Raw genomic sequence first — 18900 nt, forward strand, 5'->3', positions numbered from 1 at the left:
TACAAATATTCTTTGAATACTGGGAGAATCGGGCTGATCTGAATTAGACTTTGAAAAAAAAGTTAAATCACCATAAAAACATTTAGAAAAAATACAAGTGGACGTAGAGTTACATTGAGCATTTGTTTTTTAAAAGTTAGTAGTTTACAATTTTCCTAATCGCGCCCTTCACAAAGGGTAATCTTAACAGGGTTGGATTTGCAGTGAAATAATAGATTCGGTCATAAAAACACCCAATAAACAATTCATGCTGTTCTGTACTTAGTTGAAAGAGAGGTTTCTGATGGCTTTGATCTCTGTTAAGTAGCTCAGGGACAAAGAGCACATATGTACCCAATCAACCAGCCTAGAAGCATGTGGCAGGGAAAGAGCGGCACTCCTGTTTTAGACTTGGGCAGTTTTTTTCGGTGAATTGTGTCAACCTTACGTTTTCCTGCTTTGGACAAGCCGGCTTCGAAAAAAAACCAAAATAAAGTTTGATATCGAATTAAGGCGAGATGCGAGTGTAGCAAATTCACAAACAGTATTTTTCAACAGGTAATTGTATCACCAAGACTCCCGTTAGGTACAGAAATATTGCGCCTTCCCATCTCACTGTCGCGGTCACGTTTTTTCCGCTGGTGACATTTGTAGAGAGAATTTGACATTCATCTTTCTACAGTAACTGTACCCGTGAATTAACCACCCAAAGGGGAAGAATTTTCACTTACCATTAATTATCAATTATTCTTCTGATTGTTTAATCTAAGATTTGAGTACATCTTCCTTTAACAAATGTTGAAAGCACGTTTATACCCGAATCATTCTGGTTTTTTTGCACTGAAATGGAAAATGCAGTTGTTTGGTGTTTTATTTATTGAGTTCGTTGTTTGGAAGCGGGTTGTTTTGAGTGTAAACTCTTCAAGTACAAGTCCCGCTTTATTTACAATGGAAATTACATGGTGACCAATTATCATTTGTGCCTCTGCTTATCCATGCTGGAAATTGTGAAGCCGCAGTTAGCATGTCGAATGGTTTTTTTTTGCATTTTTAGAAGGGGGGGGGGGGGTGGTTTATAGAAAGCAAACTTTCTCTTTGTTGTGTCAATGCTGTAATTTAAGTAACCTGAATTTTGAGAGGCGATTGACCCGCTTCTGTTCAACCTGATTTTTATTGTACTGAAATTGTATTGTACTTTTTAATAACAAGGACGGGGGGGGGGGGGATTTTTGCGTGTGTTCATTTAAGATCCTGACCATTTTGCAACTTTTAGAGAGAAAAAAATCGACAGAGATGGAGGAAAAAGGAATGTTATTGCAGTTACTCAGAATCCTTTGCAGCTGTTTGACTTTTAGCGGAGTCTTTGTGGTTTAAGGTGATCTCTGAGGGCAAATTAATTTCGACCTATTTCATTAAAATCAGAATTGCAACATCTGCAACTTTATTTTGCCTGGCTCATTATAATCGACGCGGTTGGGCGCAGTGGCCAATCGCACCACTAGATGTAGCTAGTGTACACTTGTCTTCATCTACTGACTCCAAATCAGTGCGACTGGAGAATTTGGGGATTTATAGATTAAACTGAAACATCATTAATAGAAATACTGTTGTGACTTTTCTTACAGACTGATGTAGGGGGGAAAAAAATCTTTGACATAATAGGCGATCATTCTGACTGGAAGGAGGGGGTGGGGGGGGTGGGTTATCTCAACTCAAATCAGGGTGAGCAAACATTGTCTTAATTCCGGATGTAACCCGTCGTATAAAATAAATCAAATTACAGTTTATTGAGGGGCCTTTAGCCTTGATATTAAGTGTAACCTAAACTCCTCGGAGATGATTTACCTCAACTCGCCTGCCCAGGGATGTTGTCAGTGCACTTTAATAAGGATGATAAATTCTGCTGTTTCCCCAGAGAAATATCATTGAGAGAGAGAGAGAGGGCAATGTATCATTTCACCCCCACCCCACATAAACTCAGCTCCAGCCCCACCTTACCATTTTCCTCTCTGCTCTAACTTCGACCCTCTGTGTAAGTTCTTCCTATTTAGAAATAACTCTCTCTCCCTGTCAAACCCAATGTTAATAATGCTGCCCTCACCGCCCTGATATCCCCCCCCCCCCCCCCCGTCCCCCCGCCCTGACCTTCCACTTCCTTAGATTTTTGCTCCCATCGCTTTGGGGGGAGTCACCCACCTCCTCCCTCGTAGCCAGGGGCACTCGGAGAGGACGGAGAAGCTCCCAGTGCTTGAAAAACATCAAAAGGTGCAGTGTATGTGCAGCGGGTGGAAATGATTCGCATTTTCTCTGCGTTTTTTTTTCCTTTTATACAGGAGTGAGACATTTCTTAGCCAATCACCCTGTGTTTCTCTCCTGTCTCTCTGTCTCCTTTGCCTCTCGCTTCCTGCAGTCTGCTCATTCCTTATCAAAATCCATAGTGAGCTCTTTCTGAAACCACTGACCATCACAGAGCAGCGACAACTAACACCCTTCACTCGACCCTGAATGAACGCGAATGAGCGCATTTGTTTTATTTGTTGCTCTGGATATCCCACACGTCGGGCTTTGCATTTTAAACTGCGTCCTTTTTTTTCGGGCTCCTCACAATCCCTGTTCGAAATCACCACAATGAGATGATGAAAAAGAACATCTTTCCTACTTGCCAGAAGGTGACCACATGTTGAGGAGAAAGTGAAGTTTCAGATGGAATACAATTGTCCTGTCTTTGGGGGAGAGAATTTCCTCTCATTATCTCAACTGTCAAGAATAAACAAACCCAATCTCCTCATGATGTCTGTCTGCTGATTTTATTTTTGCCTTGGTGAATTTGACTGGTCAGAAAGATGAACAAATGCGATAGGCAATGCAAGTTATCTTGAACCGGATGTCAATCTCCGAGGTGGAACATGTAATTGTATGATTTCAGTGTGTTTGAGCCTGTGTGTGGATTCAGAAGTTTCTGTATGATTTCGATGTACTTCGAAACCTTTATTCTGAGATGATTGAGTGAGGGAATCCATTTAGAACTCTGCATGTGGTAATATATTTTGAAATGTGTATGTGTGTGAGAGAGGGATTGCGTGTTTGGAAGGCTGTGCGTGTGTGTGTTTTTCATTGTGTGTTGAACTGGTCCTGGGGTAGTTATCATAGAATCCCTACAGTGCAGAAGGAGGCCATTCGGCCCATCGAATCTGTACCGACCACATCCCACCCAGACCCTATTCTCCTAACCCCACACATTTCCCCATGCTAATCCCCCTGACACTAAGGGTGTGTTTGGCATGGCCATTCAACCTAACCCGGTCTATGGGGAGGAAACCGGAGTAAACCCAATCGGACACGGGGAGAATGTGCAGACTCCACACAGACAGCGACCCCAAGCCGGGAATTGAACCCGGGTCCCTGGCGCTGTGATACAGCAGTGCTAGTGTCGCCCCATTAGGTCAGAGAGAGGGAGCAAACCTTCTGCAGGTGAGGGCTAGAGAAATTCCTTTCCCATCTTTACGAGAAACAGCTGAAATCAGAACATTGGATTCTATCAAAGTGCAGCAATTTATTCGCAAAATTGCATCTTGGAATTGCGCACTTAACCAGGGTGGCCGACCCCTATAACAACAGTATGCCTCTAAACCTTGCCATCAGATACAGGATTGAGCGCACAGTTCACCCCTGCTTAGATGATTACAATTATTTCTGCTTTGTATCATAACGTATTACAATATTCCAAAATAGCGCCTAATAATTCATAGAGTAACCAGTATTTAGCAGGAATCACTAAATGAACAATAAAAGCATCATTATTTCTGTACTTTCAAAGTAGTATTGAATTTTATTGCATTTTTAATGTTATAAAAATATAAGTGCGATTAAAAGCAAATCTGAATTTCCTGTGTTTAAACTTTACAATCGTGATTCGATTTGACTGGATGGAGCAGGAGTTTGGTATAAACTGCATTTGATTCGTAGAGTTTTTAATGTTGCGATGGTTTGAGGAATGTCCTGTGTCTCCGTCCCTTTCTGCCCCCTTCTCTGGATGAGGAACCAACCCGCTGCATTTTGTCCTGGCTGATTTTTCCCCCCCCCCCCTTGCTTTCTTCCTTTCCATCCCAATCTTCTTCCTCATTTTGTTCTCGCTTCGTTCAGTGACTTTGGCGGTGAGATTTGAGTGAAATCCCGCATCTACACCTGCGCCGGGAAACAGGCGTTGGCGTTTGTTGCTTGTTTGAGCCACAGGCCAAACGTAATCTAGCGAATGAAGTTTAATAAAAGTTTGACTGGGGGGAGGGGGGGAAAAGTGGCATTTGGAAGAATGAATCCCGATGGCACACGGGCCACATCAACACAACCAGTGCTCCGAAGAACGGATTTCTAAATAAAGTATTCTGGGAGATTGCAAAAACAGACCTAATTTTTTTTTGGAATAAACTAACTTTTTGGAGAAAGACTTCGAGTAGCAAATAAAAATCGAGCACTCAGTATCCAGCCTGTCTCCTTTGTATTAAAGGTGAGATTATGTTTTTGCTCCAGGACTTTAATCGTTAAAAAGATTATCTGAAATACACAGTACTGCAAGGAATTCAATTAAAACTGTAACTTTGCCTCCATAAACTCGCAACTACACTATATATATATATATATATATTATATATATATAGTTTTAACATATTTTAAACTCGATTTAACATATTTTAAACTCGACGGCAAATATTTGGCTGGTTTGTATAGAGAGGTCACTATTTTTAAATGTATGGAGCAGTCATTTTGCTTGAAGGTTATTGTTAAGCATCTGACTTCTGTTTGAGGAGAATATTTATTTCACATCCACTACCTCACTGCTCCCCAGGGAGTTATAAATTCACCAAAAACTCGACTGCAAAACACACAAAAACTTGGTAAAACTTTGCCATGTGCATTTATTATAAAACACAGAACGCCATATAACTTTTCTTAAAATAATACGTCGGTTCACAACGTTCAGAGCTCCTTCTCCGGAAATAAAGTTCCGTTTACAATTAAAATATAAAAAATAATATTTCACAACAAAGCTCTGTGTTTATATCTCTTAGTCCCGCGATTTTCTTCCTTATTTAAAAAAAAAACACATTTCCCAGTCCCGCCACACGATATACGGTGGAGTTCGAAGCTTTGCGGAATGCATGCAAATAAATAGATAACATTGGATCCACAGACTAACGCTTGTCTGGTGTCCCAGTATATTTCTAGGTATTCTCACGTCCATAGCCCCAGCCTGGTATTTAAGTGCTCTTGACTTTTGCTTACGCTAGACCAACTTTAAAATGCTCCTGATGCACTTATACAGAGATCCCACGTTGCAGATGAATGTGCCTGCAAGTCAAAGGAAGAATGGTTTGGATCATAGAGAAGTGGACAAAAAAAAATACCCCAAGTAAATTCGAACTTCCCAGCCTGTGACTGGGCGCCTTTGAAAATCTCGACAGTGTTAAAAAAACCCAGCACGAATCCTATTATTTACGCCAATTTCTTTACATCATCCATATCTATTTTCTTACATTATTTATATCTATTTCTTTACATCTTTTACAATTATTTATTTACATTATTTACAACTATTCCTTATGAAGTAAAATTAAACACAATATTGTTAAAAATATTCCGAGAAGAATTTGTAAGTGAGTGAACATATTTAACAGTATGTGTGTCTGAGTCTGTGTGAATCTGCCTGTAAGTGTGTGTGTCTGTGTTTGTGTGTGTGAGAGAGACCTTGTGTGTGTCTGAGTCTGTGTGTATGTATGTATCTGTAAGTGTGTGTGTCTGTGTGTGTGAGACCTTGTGTGTGTATGTATGTATGTATCTGTAAGTGTGTGAGCCTGTGTTTGTGTGTGTGAGAGAGAGAGAGACCTTGCGTGTGTCTAGTGAGCAGATTCATTTGGATGCATGGTGGTTGTAAAATTCACATTTGCTAAGCTGTTTTGTTTTTGGGGGGGGGGGTGGGGAAGTTGTGTGCCTGTGAGAAACAGTCGCATTCTTCCCAATGTTTGCTTAAACTCTCTTTCAGGCTACGGCGGGGGCCACATCCAATAAATAGTCACGACGGGGACGGCGGGGGGGGGGGGGGGGTGCGAGAGGGGGTTTGGAGGGGGCGAGCGGAGAGAGAAAGGGTTACAAATCGAGATTGCGGCCCACTTGCTGACTTTCACAACTTGTAAGTGTTGACTGATCAACCTATTTATCATTAAAAGCCTTGTTCATACAGCCGGTGTGTGTGTGTGAGGGGGGTGAGGGGGGGGGGGGGGTGCAGTAAAGAAGAAATACATTACAAAGAGGAAAAATGTTACGCAGAAGGGGATATATCTTACATATAAAAGCAAAATTCCAAGCAGCGAAGGAAAATATACACATTCTGGTAAGACAGGAAAGAGAGGCAGTAAAGAAATAGCGTTGCAGCTGGTAACGCTTCAAGTTGGGATGAAAGAAGCTTTATTACTGCTGGATGTTTGTTTAAACGCCTGGACATTTGCAGTTTTACATGTGGCTGTCAGGCCGCCTGCCTGTACAGCTGTCTATTTTTGTTTACACATCAGTGGAAACAACAGACGCGATTTTTGTCTCCCCCCCCCCCCCCCCCCCACGCCCTCACTGACAAATTACCTGGTCAGCAGCCCGGGTGCTAAGGTCCAGCCGACAGGGGCCAGGATTCCTCCATCCTCCAGACGGAAAAGGCATAACTGAGCCTCTCGTGTGACAGATAATTGCAGCTGGTCACCTTACTGTCCATCTCGTCGTTCTGCAGCACCTGATAGAGGAAGTCGATGTACCTGGTGGCCAACTTGAGGATCTGGATTTTACTCAGTTTGTCCGAGGGCAGAGTGGGGATGATTTTGCGGAGGGTGGCAAAGGCATCATTCAGGGACTGCGTCCTCTGGCGCTCCCGCACGTTGGCCACCACCCTCTGAGTTTGAATGTCCTCCAGACTCTGGGCGAGGGGGGAAATCTTCATCCCTTTCTTACCAGCGCTAGGCCTCTGAGACCTCTGGCCAGAGCGCCTCTTCCTGCCATTCCTCTTCTGCTGCGAGTCCTGCTCCTCCTCGCTGTTACTGGAACTGTCCACGGGAGAGAACGGGGAATTGGAATCCTCTTGCATGTTGAGCCCAAACAAAATACCTCTTCAGAGGATTGCAGGGGTGTGTGTGGGGGAGAGAGAGAGAGACACACACACACTAAAATAATAACTAGTCTCTATAAACAGAAATTGTGAATTTGTTCCACACACAGGGGGAAAAAAACAAACAAACTTACAAACGAGTCTGGGCAACTTTAGTCCCCAGTGGTCCTAATACTTCTTTCTGCCTTTCAGTGTTTTCGTGGGGGGTTTTAGCTTTCATGATCCGTGCGAGGGCCCACATCCTGGGGAAGCTCAGAACTGATTGGGCCACATTCCCTATAATGAGTGGGAGTATTCTTTTGGCAAACGGTTAAAGAAAACACCCACTAACATCTGTATAAAATCAGCCCGCGGATCAACTCCCATTTTTTTCCAAAGCGAAAAGTTGATCTTAAAGGATATTTTTTTGGAATCCTAGACGGATACAAAACGTTTCATGTAACGAGATTTTTTTTGCAAACTAGCTGTGCCAACTGCTGGCTACATCGGGAGGAAAAGTAACGCATTGGTAACAATATATATATATATATTTGAAAAATCCCCACGCAGGAACAGTTGGTTATATCGAATTTATTAAATTCCGGGGACTGTTGAAGTATATTTCTGGTTAAACTTTAACCGCTTGGTTGCAGGTTTGGGGAAAAAAAAGTTGTTTTGGATACTGATGTCGCGTTGAAAAACTTCTTGCAGGAATGAAGTGCTCTCTTTATAATGTTCTGCTGCTGACTATCAGTGTGAGTTATGTTCGTGGAATTTTACCCTCGGTGAAAAGACGGCTCCCAGGAAAGTTCTGGATTATCCTGTTGCAAACTGTGAATCAATGTACTTCATTTCTGGTTCTGGGCATCCTAAATGGAAAATGCAACTTAACACTCTCTCTTGCCGTGGGTTTCAAGTCATGTATTTTTGGCCTACTCCAATGATTAAAGTGAGTTTAGCTGCAAAACTCTGCAGTGTGGAGTATAGACTTTTATAACGTCTCTGCGCCTTTTTCCCCTCACATTGTGCATTGGGGGCATCGGCCCATGTTAGGTTGTTAGAAGAGTTGAAGGGGAATTTCACAATAACTTCTTTGCAGTGTTAATGTAAGCCTTACTTGTGACTAATAAATAAACTTTAACTTTAAACTTTAAACTTGAGACAATCCACCTTCAAAAAGGAGAAAATCCAATTTCAAATAGCTACCCCCTCCCAGCCTTAATCCCGTGCTGTTTTATTACAGAATTGTTTTGGCAATTGCAGAATAGATAGCAATGATTTTTTTCAAACAAATTCTAGAGGAATATATGTTTTTATCTGAACCACTGGACATGGTCTAAGGTTAGACAAGGGAAACTTAACCCAACACATTTTGTCATGTTTAACCATTCATCATCACTATGTAGATAACCGCGTCCCCTGGCGTCCGTTCAGGATAATAAGCTGCATCTGGCAACCAGGAGGTAGGTGGTGATCGGAAAGGTAGAGAGGTTTTGCGCGTCTTTTTGTCTCGCTTCTCAAACTGCAGCACACCGAGGGAGTGACGGGGACAACTTGTCACAGCAAGATCGCACAGGCAGCAAAAGGCCAGTCAATTTGTTTTTTGGGTGACGCTGGCCGAGGGAGGAATGTTGGTCAGAACAGTCCGTTCTTCACAAAGTGTCATTAAAAGCTTTAATGATCACTCTAACCACTGGACTGGACAGATGGTACTGATTTAATGTATTATTGCATTAAACCAACTACAGGGTAATTAAGGGTGGGCAGTGGCTTGCTAATGTCCTCCACCTCCCGAGAACAACATTGTTTTAAAAAGCTGTTGAAAAAAATTAACTGTTTCAAATGAAGACTAACATTATGTTGTCCTATCAAGATACAATTCAGGACTTGAGGTTGGTTGGTTGGACCAACAAAATATTCGTTTAGCTTTATTTCATTGGAATGCAGCCTGGGGACGGAGTGTAAAGATGGGAGTTCGGTGAGTGAGGGAGGGAGTTCGGTGAGTGAGGGAGAGAGGTTCTCTTTTCACCTTTTTCAGCCTCCATTCGTTGGTGAATTTTCCACCTTTGTCTCCAAGCAGCAGAGTACATCTCAAGTTGTAAGATGATTGGTTAGTGAGTATCCACTTTACAGGACTATGTGTAAATAACTGCATAATAGAAAAACGTAAATATTTTAACTAACCCTTAATTACCTACAGGAGATCAGCAGTAAGGGCTGATTGGTGAGTAAGAATGTGTAATTCTACTAGCAACTAGTTTAAAAGTAAGGTTAAGGTCTGGCAGGGCAGCCCTCTTGTGGCATGTGGGAAGTCATGAATACTTCAAGTGGTCTTGATGAACACATCTGCAGGATGTGTCTCCAGCTGCAAAAACTTGAACTCTGGGTTCACACCATCAGATGTGGCACATCCGTGAGGCTGAAGACTATGTGGATAGCACACTTGGAGAGATGGTCACACTGCAGGTTAGGGGTGCGCAGGCTGACAGGGAATGGGTGACCATCAGAAAGTTTAGGAGGACCAGACAAAGAGTGCAGGAGTCCTCTGAGTCAATCTCACTCATGAACTGGCTTTCTGATGAAGGGTCATCCAAACCCGAAACATTGGATCTATTCTTTCTCCATAGATGCTGTCAGACCTGCTGCAATTTTTCAGCATTTTCTCCTTTTGTTTCGGATTCCAGCATCTGGAGTATTTTGCTTTTATATTAACTGGTTTTCCATTTTGGACAGTGGTGAGGATGATGGTTCTTCGGAGTGTGCAGCCAGAGCCAAGTTTGGGGCACTGGGGGGGGGGGGGGGGGATGCTTAGCTACACGGGTAGGAAGGAAGAGGAGTGGAGGAGAAATAGTGCAAGGGAATTCAGTAATTAGGGAAACAGACAGGCATTTCTGTGGCCATAGACGTGGCTCCAGGATGGTCTGTTGTGTCTCTCTGCTGCCTGGGTCAAGGTTATCTCAGAATAGCTGCAGGACATTCATATTAGGGATGGTGAACAGGCAGAGGTTGTGCTTCACATTGGTGCCAATGATGTAGGTAGAAATAGGGATTTGTTCCTGAAAGCAGATTTAAGTGGGCTAGGTAAGACATTAAAAAGCAAGACATCGGAGCTAGTAATCTCCAAATTACTACCAGTGCTACATGTTAGTGAGCTTGAACGTAGGAGGTTGGAACTGATGATTGTGTGGTTGGAGAGATGATGCAGGAATGCTGGGGCTTCAGATTCCTGGGACATTGAGACAAGTTCTGGGGCAGGTGGAACCTGTACAAGCCAGGTGGTTTGCAACTCAATAGGACTGGGTCGAATATTCTTGCCAGGGAGTTTGCTAGTGCTGTCGGGCAGAGTTTAAACAAATTTGGGAGGGGGGGTTGGGAAGCTGAGGGTAGATGCCAAGTAGGGCAAAATCAAGAAATGGAACTAGAAGGCAGAAGGTTATTGCCTGAGTCTGAGAGGCAGAGAAACAGTAAATAACATTTTAAAAAGTGGCAGTGCTCAAGGACGTAGCAATAAAGCAGACAAGCTGAGGATACAGATAGAAACGTGGCTGTATGATATCATAGCCTATGCAAAAACATAGCTTAAAGAGGAACAGGAATGGCAGCCTGGTTGCAGAGTTTTCAGATGAGGAAAATTTGGTTAGAAAAGTAATCACAGCTGTGAGGAGGGATGATATGACAGAAGGATCATCAACTGAGGCCTGAGCTTAGAAACAAAAAAGGGGCAGTCGCATTGCTAGGACTGTGCTTTGGACCTCCAAACAGTCAGAGGGAGATAGAAGAGCAAACATGTAGGCAAATCACTGACAAGTGCAAAAACAGCAAGGTAGTAATTGTGGGAGATTTTAACTACCCCAGTAATTAACGGAGATAGTTCGAGTGTGAAAGGGATGGAGGAAACAAAATTTTCAGGTGAATTCAGGAGAAACTTTTTGGCCAATGAGTAGCCAGTCCAACAGGAGAGTGTGTGGTTTTGGACAGAGCTTTAAGTAATGAGCCAGGCAGATGGAAGGATGCACCACGGAGGAGCATTTTGGTAATAGTGATCATAGTTAAGTATGTTATAGCACAACTATGAAAAAGGACAAAGATGGAACAGGAGTTTTGAGGTAAATCCAATTTTACTGAGCTGAGAAGTGTTTCAGCAGAAGTGAACTGGAAACAGCTACTTAAAGGAAAATCCATGTTAGAGCAGTGGAAAACATTCAAAGGGAGATTCAAGGGGTTCGGTGTAAACATGTACTCGCAAAGAAAAAGGGTAGGATGGCTGAATCTAGAGCCCCCTGGATGTCAAAGAGCTTAGTAAGAGTTTTAACAATACCTGATGTTGTTAAAACTCTTACTGTGTTTACCCCAGTCCAACGCCAGCATCTCCACATCATGTCAAAGAGCTTACAGGGTATGCGCAGGCTGCAAAGGAATGCTTCTGTTAGACACTGAGCACTCAATACTACAGAAAGCTGAGAGGAGTATAGAGAACAGAGGGGTGAAATCAAAAAGGATATTAAGAAAATATAGAGGGCATGAAAGACATATTGACAAGTGAACTCAAAGAGAACACAAAGATGTTTTCTCAATACATAAAAGGATACTAAGGAAAAAATAGGGCCCATAAAAGATCAAAAAGGTAATCTTTGTGTGGAGGTAGAGGATGTGAATATGGTTCTTAATGAATAATTTTTGTCTGTCTTCACAGAAGAGCGGCATGATGAAGACATTGTAGGTCTGGAGGAAGAGTGTGAAATATTGGATGTGATAAATGTGGAGAGAGAGGAAGTATCAATGGGATTAGCATTTTTAAAAGTGGATAATTTGCCAGGGCTGGATGAAATGTACCCCAGATTGTTAAAAGAAGCCAAAGAGAAAATAGCAGAAGGTCAAACCATCATTTCCCAATCCTCACTGGATACCGATGTGATGCCAGAGGATTGAAAGTCTGCTGACATTGTACCTTTAAAAGAGAGCGAGGGATAGACTGAATAATTACAGGCCAATCAGTCTAACTTCTGTTATACAAATTATCGGAATCAGTTTTCAAAGATAGGATAAATTGTCACTTAGAAAGACAGATTAATCAAGGATAGTCAGCATGGCTTTGATAAGGGAAGTGTCTGACTAATTTGACTGAATCTTTTGAGTAATTGCCGAGGAGGATTGATGACGGTAGTGCGGTAGATTTGGTCTACATGTATTTTAGCAAGGCTTTTGACAAGGTCCCAGATTGGTTTTAAAAAAGCTCCATGGGATCCAGGGAAATATTGTAAACTGGATCCAAAATTGGCTCAGTGGCAGGATACAAAGGGTAATTGTTGATGGGTATTTTTGTGACTGGAAGGCTGTTTCCCGTGGGGCTTTGCAGGGCTCAGTACTGGGTCCCCTGCTTTTTGTGATATACATTAATAATTTGGAGGTAAATGTAGGGGACATGATCAAGACAGGGGTGGCACAGTGGTTAGCACTACTGCCTCACAGCGCCAGGGACCCGGGTTCGATTCTGGCCTCGGGTGACTGTCTGTGTGGAATTTGCACATTATCCCTGTGTCCACGTGGGTTTCCTTCGGGTGTTCCGGTTTCCTCCCACACTCCAAAGATGTGCGGGTTAGGTGGATTGGCCATGCTAAATTAATCTTTAGTGTTAGGGAGATTATCAAGGAAAATACATGGATTATCAGGGTAAAATACATGGGGATAGGGCCTGGATGTTGTCGGTGCAGGCTCCATGGGCCAAGTGACCTCCTCCTGCGTTGTAGCGATTCTATAATTCTAAGAAATTTGTAGACAACATAAAAATTGGCAGCATGGTTGATAGTGAGGAGGGTTGCTGTAAACGGCAGGAAGATATCAATGGACTGGTCAGGTGGGCAGAAAAGTAACAAATGGTCTTGAACCCAGAGAAGTGTGAGGTGATGCATTTGGGGAAATCAAACAGGGCAAATTATTACACAGTAAATGAGTTGCATAGAGGAAGTGAGGGACTTTGGAGTGAATGTCCACAGATCCCTAAAAGTAGTAGGACAGGTCGATAAGGTGGTTAAGAAGGTAAATGGAATCCTTTCTATTATTAGCCAAGGTATAGAATGTAAGATCAGGGAGGTTAAACTGGAACTGTATAAATCATTAATTAAACCACAATTTGATTACAGGGTGCTGTTCTGGCCATCTCATTACTGAAAGGATGTAATTGCACTGGAGAGGGAGATTTACAAGGAAGTTGCCAGTACTAGAACATTGCAGCTATGAGGAATTATTAGGTAGGCTGGGAGTGTTCTCCTTGGAACAGAGGAGGCTAAGGGGAGATTTGATTGAGATGCACAAAATTGTGAGGAGCCTGAATAGAATGGATGGGAAGGACATCTTTGGAGTGTGGGAGGAAACTGGAGCACCTGCAGGAAACCCATGCACATGCAGGGAGAACATGCAAACTCCACACGGGCAGTCATCCAGAACAGAGAGGTCAGTGACTAAGAGGGGGCACAGATTTGAAAGTGATTGGTAGAAGGATTAGAGGGAAGATGGGGGAAAATATTTTTATCCAGGTATTGTCTGTCTGGCTGGTGGGTGGTGTGGGGAGGCAATCACTTATTGGTACGATTAGTACCTTTTGAGAGCAGCAGTTATATTACTGAATAGAGAAATGTAATCTAAGGTCAACCTTTCAAATATTTCAAAAATACTATAAGTTATTAAGGCTTATTTATTAGTGTAACAAGTAGGCTTACATTAACACTGCAATGAAGTTACTGTGAAAATCCCCTAGTCTCCACACTCCGGCACCTGTTTGGGTACACTGAGGGAAAATTTAGCATGGCCAATGCACCTAACCAGTACGTCTTTCGGACTGTGGGAGGAAACCGGAGCACCCGGAGGAAACCTACGCAGACACGGGGAGAACGTGCAGACTCCGTACAGATAGTGACCCAAGCTGGGAATTGAATCCAGATCCCTGGCACTGTGCCAGGTCCCTGGCTCTGTGAGGCAGCAGTGTCAATCACTGTGCCACTGTATTATCTTCGGATTACGGTTAAATCCATGGAATCACTAAATATCCAGAAACCCAAAATATAACATTGAAACACCAAAAATACAATTGAAGCATCAATTTTAAAAGGGAATGTCATACTGGACCTAGCTCCTTTTTAAATTATTTGAAGAATTAGTACAGACAATAGACAAGGGATAAAGGCAAAAGACTCTGACGAAGGGTCATCCTGACTCGAAACATTAGCTCTATTCTCTCTCTACAGATGCTGATTTTCCAGCATTTTCTGTTTTTGCGTAGATAATGTAGTAGGTGTAATATATGTGAGTTTTCAAAAGGCCTTCAATAAAGTATCGCATAGTAGACTCATGACTAAGGTCAGAGCATGTGGAGTCACAAGACATGTAGTCAAATGCATAACAAAACAGAAACAAAATGGGGTTAAAATTGATTATTTAGCCTGACATAAGGTGGTCTGGCGATTGGTGTCGGGATCGCTGATGTTCACAATTTATATAAATGATTAGGACTCCTACAACTTCATAATTTGCCAATTACATCAAATTTGGCATGGGGCACAGTTAACTTAGGAAAACTGTGATAGAATCCAAGAAGACGATAAACTTGTAGAATGGTGTGTAAGGAGCAACTTCATCCTACTACAGGTGTGTATGATGGTACGTTTTGGTAGGAAGAATGAGAAAGTCATCTCTTGTTTAGATACTAGAGGTTTAAATGGGGCAGAGAAGCAGAGGGATTGAGGGGTACAGTTATACCAATCACTAAAAGTAGTGACACTGGTAATAAGAGTTTTTGGTAAAGACAAACTAAGCAATGGGATATATTTCTGGAGAAATAGAATTGGAAAAAAGAGAAACTATATTAAACTTGCAACAAAGCTTGGTTAGATTTCCATATTGCATATTGCTCCATCTCCATATATGATTGGGTGGCACAGTGGTTAGCATTGCTGTCTCACAGCGCCAGGGACCCGGGTTCGATTCCCGGCTTGGGTCACTGTCTGTGTGGAGTTTGCACATTCTCCCCGTGTCTGCTTGGGTTTCCTCCGGGTGCTCCGGTTTCCTCCCACAGTCCAAAGACGTGTGGGTTAGGTGAATTGGCCATGCTAAATTCTCCTTCAGTGTACCCGAACAGGTGTCAGAGTGTGGCGACGCGGGGATTTTCACAGTAACTTCATTAAGATTATCCACATCCTTTAAATACTGCATTGCCTAATACTTTGTCTAACGAGATTTATACTTGCTGTTTAAATAGGAATGGCAGGCTGAGAATAAATCCAACCAAATCAAGTAATGGAAAACTTCAGTTGCAGTGTTAACGTATGCCTACTTGTGACTAATAAATAAACTTTAACTTTGATCTTCATATTGCAGAAAGGATACAAAGACAGTGGAAAAGATGCAAAAAAGACTCTTAAAGATCGTCCTGGAACGATATACTTACCAGGAAAGGCTGAATGGGCTCGGGCCCTCTTCTTAAGGAAAGAGAAGTTTGAAGGTGGATCAGATAGAAGTTTTTTAAATTATGCAAGATGCAGTGAAAGTGTTTCCACAGAAGTCCCAAACTAGAGGTCAGAAATGCTAGATAGTCAGCAATAATTCCAATAGGAATTTCAGGAGAAACATCATTACCCAAAGTTTGGTGAGAATATGGAACTTGCTGCCACAAGGAGTACTTAAGGGAAATAGTAAAGATACATTAGCTAGTCAGAGAGGAAAAGAAATAGAAGGGAGGAAAAACGCAGAATGGGTTCATGAAAGGCAGGTCATGTTTAACTAATTTATTGGAATTCTTTGAGGACATTATGTGCGCGGTGGACAATGGGGAACCAGTGGATGTGGTGTATCTGGATTTCCAGAAGGCATTCAACAAGGTGCTGCACAAAAGGCTGCTGCATAAGACAAAGGTGCACGGTGTTACGGGTAATGTATTAGCATGGATAGAGGATTAGTTAACCAACAGAAAGCAAAAAGTGGGGATAGATGGGTGTTTTCTGATCGGCGATCAGTGACTAGTGGTGTGCCTCAGGGATTAGTGTTGGGACCATAATTGTTTACAATTTACATAGATGATTTGGGGAGTGTAGTGTGTCAAAGTCCGCAGATGACACTACGATAAGTGATAGAGCAAAGTGTTCAGAGGACACTGAAAATCTGCAGAGGATATTTCAGTGATTTTAAGTGAGTGAGCAAAGGTCTGGCAGATGGAATACAATGTTGGTAAATGTGAGGTCGTCCATTTTGGTAGAGGTAACAGCAAAATGGACTATTATTTAAACAATAAAAAATTGCAGCATGCTGCCGTACAGAGGGACTTGGGTGTCCTTGTGCATGAATCATAAAAAGTTGGTTTGCAGGTGTGGCAGGCAATTAACAAGGAAATTGAATTTTGTCCTTCATTGCTAGAGGGGTGGAGTTTAAAAACAGGAAGGTTATATTGCAGCTGTATAAGGTTCTGGTGAGGCCACACCTGGAGTACTGTGTGCAGTTTTGGTCTCACTACTTGAGAAAGGATGTACTGGCACTGGAGGGGGTGCAGAGGAGATTCACTGGGTTGATCCTAGAGTTGAGAGGGTTGGTTTATGAAGAGAGACTGAGTAGACTGGGACTATACTCATTAGAATTTGGAAGAATGAGAGGGGTTCTTATAGAAACATATAAAATTATGAAGTCCATGTCCAAAAGCAACAAGACCTGAACAATATCCAGGCTTGGGCTAACAAGTGGCAAGTAACATTAGACAATTACCAATTTGATTTGATTTATTATTGTCACATGTATTGGGATACAGTGAAAAGTATTGTTTCTTGGGCATTATACAGGCAAAACATACCATTCATAGAATACATAGGGGAGAAGGAAAGAAGAATGTGCAGAATATAGTGTTACAGATAGGGTGAAGAGAAAGATCAGCTTAATATATGATGGGTCCATTCAAAAGTCTGATGGTAGCAGGGAAGAAGCATTTCTTGAGTCAGTTGGTATGTGTTCTCAGACTTTTGTATCTTTTTCCCAACAGAATAAGGTGAAAAGAGAGTATATTTGGAGTGCATGGGGTCCTTGATTATGCTGGCTGCTTTTCCGAGGCAGCAGGAAGTGTAGATGGAGTGAATGGATGAGAGGCTGGTTGGCGTAATGGACTGGGCTACGTTCACAACCCTTTATAGTTTCTTGCGGTTTTGGTCAGAGCAGGATACATACCAAGCTGTAATACATCTGGAAAGGATGCTTTCTATGGTGCATTTGTAAAAATTGGTGAGACTGGTCGGGGACAGGCCAAATTTCCTTAGCCTCCTGAGAAAGTAGAAGCGTTGGTGGGCTTTCTTACCTATAGTGTCAGCGTAGAGGGACCAGGAGAGATTGTTGGTGACCTGAACACCTAGAAACCTGAAGCTCTCAAACATTTCCACTTCATCATTGTTGATGTTGACAGGGGCATGTCCTCCATTACATTTCCTGAAGTCGATGACAATCTCCTTCATTTAACTGACATTGAGGGAGAGATTATTATCATCACACCGTTTCACCAGATTCTCTATCTCTTTCCAGTACTCTGTCTCGTCATTGTTTGAGATCTGACCCACTCCCCTGGTGTCATCAGCAAACTTGAAAATGGGGCTGGAATGGATTTGGCCGCACAATTGTCAGCACCCCCCGCTAACAGCACTGTGGGGCGGCACGATAGCACAGTGGTTAGCACTGCTGCTTCACAGCTCCAGGGACCTGGGTTCGATTCCCGGCTTGGGTCACTGTCTGTGTGGAGTTTGCACATTCTCCTCGTGTCTGCGTGGGTTTCCTCCGGGTGCTCCGGTTTCCTCCCACAGTCCAAAGATGTGCGGGTTAGGTTGATTGGCTATGCTAAAATTGCGCCTTCGTGTCCTGAGATGCGTAGGTTAGAGGGATTAGCGGGTAAATATGTAGGGATATGTGGATAGGGCCTGGGTGGGGTTGTGGTCGGTGCAGACTCAATGGGCCAAATAGCCTCTTTCTGCACTGTAGGGTTTCTATGATCCTATGAATCAGAAGTGTATGAAGAGTATAGTAAGCGGCTTGAGGGCACAGCCTTACTCTCCAACAGGAGAGAATCTATCCATTGCTCCTTGACAATCAATGGCATTTACCACTTACCTGACGAAGGAGCAGCGCTCCGAAAGCTAGTGGCTTTTGCTACCAAATAAACCTGTTGGACTTTAACCTGGTGTTGTGAGATTTCTATCAATGGCATTACCATCACTAAATCTTCCACTATCAACATCCTGGAGGTTTCCATTCACCAGAACTGAGCTGGACTAGCCATATAAATTCTGTGGCCACAAGAGCAGGTCAGCGGCTGGGAATCCTGCGATAACCCACCTCCTGACTCCCCAAAGCCTGACAACCATCTACAAGGCACAAGTCAGGAGTGTGACGGAATATTCTCCCCTTGTCTAGATGAGTGCAGCTTCAAAAATAGTCAAGAATCTTGACACTATCCAGGTCAAAGCTGCTTGCTTGACACCCCATCCACAAGCATTTACTCCCTCCACAACTGATGCACAATGGCATCAGTGTGCCTTCTGCAAGATGCACTGCAGCAACTCAGACAGAATCTTCCAAACCTTTACTATCTAGGACAATGACCATCACCTGGAAATTCCCCTCCAAGTCACTCATCATGTTGACTTGGAACTACATTGCCGCTGGGTCAATGTCCTGGAACACCCTCCCTAACAGCACTGAGGGTATCTACACCACATGGACTGCAGTGGTTCAAAAAGGCAGTTCACCAGCACTTTCTCAAGGGCAATTAGGGATGGGAAATA

At 42.8% G+C, this 18900-nt stretch overlaps 1 protein-coding gene across 1 annotated transcript; it reads right to left on the reverse strand.

The window, feature by feature from the left end:
• Nucleotides 1-5201: 5201 nt before the first annotated feature.
• LOC144500965 (twist-related protein 2-like) lies at nucleotides 5202-7133 on the reverse strand. The gene is made up of 2 exons (XM_078224465.1): nucleotides 6610-7133; nucleotides 5202-5325 (listed from the first exon to the last, which is right to left on the reverse strand). Exon 1 carries the CDS (start codon nucleotides 7100-7102, stop codon nucleotides 6629-6631), a length of 474 nt encoding a protein of 157 aa, XP_078080591.1. The 5' UTR covers nucleotides 7103-7133; the 3' UTR covers nucleotides 5202-5325; nucleotides 6610-6628.
• Between the last annotated feature and the right edge of the window lie 11767 nt (nucleotides 7134-18900).

The sequence above is a fragment of the Mustelus asterias genome, chromosome 11, assembly GCF_964213995.1.
Source record: "Mustelus asterias chromosome 11, sMusAst1.hap1.1, whole genome shotgun sequence".
Taxonomy (NCBI): domain Eukaryota; kingdom Metazoa; phylum Chordata; class Chondrichthyes; order Carcharhiniformes; family Triakidae; genus Mustelus; species Mustelus asterias.